The sequence below is a fragment of the Eschscholzia californica genome, unplaced genomic scaffold (assembly GCF_041429995.1).
Source record: "Eschscholzia californica isolate CP2 unplaced genomic scaffold, dmEscCali1.0.p SCAF_6, whole genome shotgun sequence".
In the NCBI taxonomy this organism is placed as follows: Eukaryota; Viridiplantae; Streptophyta; class Magnoliopsida; order Ranunculales; family Papaveraceae; genus Eschscholzia; species Eschscholzia californica.
In genome coordinates, this window is record NW_028238483.1 from 24,650,699 (window position 1) to 24,654,210 (window position 3,512).

Below are 3,512 nucleotides of genomic sequence, written 5' to 3' on the forward strand. Positions count from 1 at the left end.
ACCCCCTTTAAAGGTGTATTTCACCCACATTTTCTCTCCTCCATCTCATTTTCTCTCTCTGCCACATCATCATCTTCTCCGGTAGGTCGCCGGCCGGCCAAACTTCCGGCCGGCGACCTTCAAATTTTTTTTTTTTTTTTTTTTTAACTCTCTCTCTCTCTCTATAGATCTAGAGAGAGAGAGAGTGCAGCCATTGAAGGTCTGCGAACAGACCTTCAATGGATTATAATGAGGGGCGGTCACCAGATAATTTCTGTTCGCAGACCTTCAATGGCGGTCACCAGATAATTTCTGTTCGGTTCTGTACTTAATTTCAGGTAGCTTATGATTTATTAGGGCCCCCTCTACAAAAGAGCACATTGAAGTGTCTGAACACACATGGTCTTAACAAAAACCTTATTATTGCTAAGGGCGGTCACCAGAAATTAGTGCCTTGTGGGTGATTCACTGATTCATGTGAGAGGAGGCGCCTTTAATAATGGGGCACCTACCTGAAATTAAGTACCGAACCGAACAGAACCGATTCAAATTGAAGTTTGCTCAAGGAGCCGTCAATCCCTCTCTCTCTCTCTAAACTACTGCAGCCCTAGAGAGACCAGTAGCTTTGTTATTGGCAAACATGGCACCTCCAACTACTACAAGCAAAGATCTTTTAGACATGGAGACAAAGATTTCTACAATTTCATCTCTAGGTTCTTTCTTTTTCACCTATTTAGTTCAGTAATTTACTTTTGTTACTCATCTTTCAACTTCTTAAAATGTACTCTTTTTCTTTTTTCCATTGTTTAGAATCCAAGCTTCTTGTTTGTCCTAATAAGGGTTCTCAATCCCAAACCCTAAGTACCTCAACTCCTTGTGAAAAGCTTGTCACTGCTCCAGTTCCTAAAAGCCAAGGTACAATTTATGTTTTCATTGTTTCTCTTTTATTAAGTTAACTTTTTGTTCTATATTCCAATTATTGGCTGGTAAATCATTTCAACTTGATTAATATTTTATCTTAAAATTGTTCATTATCAGTTAAACTTAGATTGTAGTAGTCTATGTGGGTACTTGTTTAAAGTTCTAATTTAGGTTACAAACAGTCATGATGCTTGGTTGAAAGAAGAACAAAATATACAGTATTTATACTTTTTATCTCGTCTCTCCGGTGGGAAGACTTTACATGTTACTCATTCAAGATGCCGTGTAGCCGCATAATGTGTTTGTTTGATTTGAGAGTATCCATGTGATGGGGAGGGAGAATTACCCTTGATAGAATTCAGAACCGTAACGAGGTTTTCACTTTTCGTGGTTTTATTCGTGTTAAGGAAAATGCGTTGGAACACTAAGAGGGTGTTTGTTTTTCGTAGTATTTAAGTGATAGCGCTTTATAAGTGTTTTGTATACATTACTTGTAGGTTTTGTCACTTACTAAGTGCAGTAGTATTTGATTGTATAACTTATAAGTGCAAGCTGTTTGTATTTGCATCGCTTAGAAGTGCTATAGAAAATGACTAGGTGTGGATTTTACCCTAATGTTTGATTTTTTGTAATTCTTGAATCATGATCACTTGTTGCTTACATTTTTAATTTTGAAAGCAATCATGCTCGGGAATTAAACTTCTATAGTAATGCTAACTGCTAAGCATTGACATTTCACTCCAAGATTAGTTTGTCTTGGGGAAGAATAAATCGTAAGTAGTAGGTCACGGTCGAGCATGTGAGTATTTGCCTGGAGTTTGGGGAAAGGGTTTCGTCTCAATATTTTAGGATTGTACTGGGAAACTTTTTAAATCGTTGAGGGCATAAATGGAGAACAATGTTTAGTGAATCACTTTTTAGCTGAGAGGCAATTTATTTTGATAGCCAAAGAAATGCTTCAAGGGTGTAATGTACGATTGTTGTCTATTTGAAAAAAGTAAAAAAAAAAAAAAAAAATGTGGCATTCATCATGAGTGACATAATTAGAGGATCATTTTCACTACCCTGATCATATCTATAGAGTATAGACAGCAATAAGCGGCATTAACAAGTTTTGCGTTTAGAAAAATTGATATGTACATATGCTAATAGTGTTTCATTCTTTACACTACCATTTTTCTCAATTAAGTTGACAGTTGGTTCCATGCTTGCTTCTACACATAACTGCTTACTTTTATTTCAGTTCTCGGAAAGTTGAAGGATTTCTTAGGAGTAATGGCTGAAGCTAATAAAAAGCTGGAGCTGGAAGTAAAGGTATAGAAACTGATCTCTGAGAGAATCATATTACAAATTTAACTTTTTATAGAAGAAAACTTAGTCCCACGTCGACTGGATAAAGAAAACATCAGTTTTTAAAGGCAGAAAATAGACAAAGTTAAACAAGACATCGGGGGTGTGGGGATGAATGCGTATCCGATTTCTAAACCCCATAAGGATAAGACTGTGGTAATGAAGAGGGGTTTTAGAGATAGAGCACGCGTCCATTCCCACCCTGTACCTCGACGTGTCTGTGTCTCTTCTACCTTTAAAACCTCAAATTTTCGTTATCCAGTTGATGCGGTACTAACTTCCACTTCCATCCAAAACCAATTCTGGTGGTCTCAGTTAACTTTCACCTTTGTGGCTTTGTATTGAAACCGATCTTTGAGAGAATCATATTACAAATTTAGCTGTTTTTGTTTTCCCTCTATTTCTGATGGCGTGCATTTCAGGAACATCCTAGTAAGGACTACAACATTGAAGCACTCACTGGAGAGGAAGAAGAATATATTGAAATGGTAAATCAGATCATTGATTCTTTTTCTAAGACTGTATTAAAGCCAATGGAGTTTTATTAATAAAATCTAATTTACAGGATTTGGCTCTGGGTGTTGCTGATCTACATACCCCAGAAGCAGTAGCTGCAGCTGAAGCTGCTATGGTTGGATCACAACAAGTGATTAACTTAGACAATTGCAGTAGTGGGTCTGATACAGAAAGTGATGAAGACGATGATGACGATGACAGTGAAGCGGACGGCGATGATGACGACAACAAAGAGGACGATGACAATGAAGACAGTGATACGAACGACGATGATTGTGATGGTGGTAAAGAGTCGTTAGAAAACAGAGTGAAGGAAAGAAAGTCACGTAAAGATGCTTCTTTGAATAACGGGCAACCAAAAAAGCGATCGAAAATTATTGAGCTTTAAGAGATATCTCTTTTGGTCTTATGATTAATGTGCAAGCCCAAATACTTCGATGCGGAAATAGCATGAACAAAGGATAACTATACAGGATTCCCGGTTGAAACGGGGTTGAAACAGCCTGAGATCTTATCGAAAATGTAGGAGCAACTTCTTGCAATGTTTTATGATGTGCTTGAAGTATATTTTAAGATGCCTGATTAAATATGGTTTCGGCTAAGAATTGTGTTTTCTGCTTAAGCCCCTTTCTTACTTTTGCTTTTATGAAATATATGTTGCCAATGGCAGTGTAGGTACACCAGTTCAGGATTGAAAAAAAAAGGTGGTCCATTTAGGTCTTAATCAGGTATCATCTTCTCTTCTA

The 3,512-nt window shown here is 37.3% G+C and overlaps 1 protein-coding gene across 2 annotated transcripts; it reads left to right on the plus strand.

Moving 5' to 3' along the window:
• The first annotated feature begins 462 nt into the window (after positions 1–462).
• On the plus strand, positions 463–3,512 carry LOC147532795 (uncharacterized). Of its 2 annotated transcripts, XR_015228084.1 has the most exons (6): positions 504–692; positions 790–894; positions 2,144–2,214; positions 2,673–2,738; positions 2,816–3,357; positions 3,451–3,512. XR_015228084.1 is itself a non-coding variant. In XM_086649665.1 (5 exons), exons 1-5 carry the CDS (start codon positions 620–622, stop codon positions 3,152–3,154), a joined length of 654 nt encoding a protein of 217 aa, XP_086505791.1. In that variant the 5' UTR covers positions 463–619; the 3' UTR covers positions 3,155–3,512. The 2 variants fall into 2 exon arrangements, 1 of the variants encoding a protein (XP_086505791.1); XM_086649665.1 differs by having other exon boundaries at positions 463–692; positions 2,816–3,512.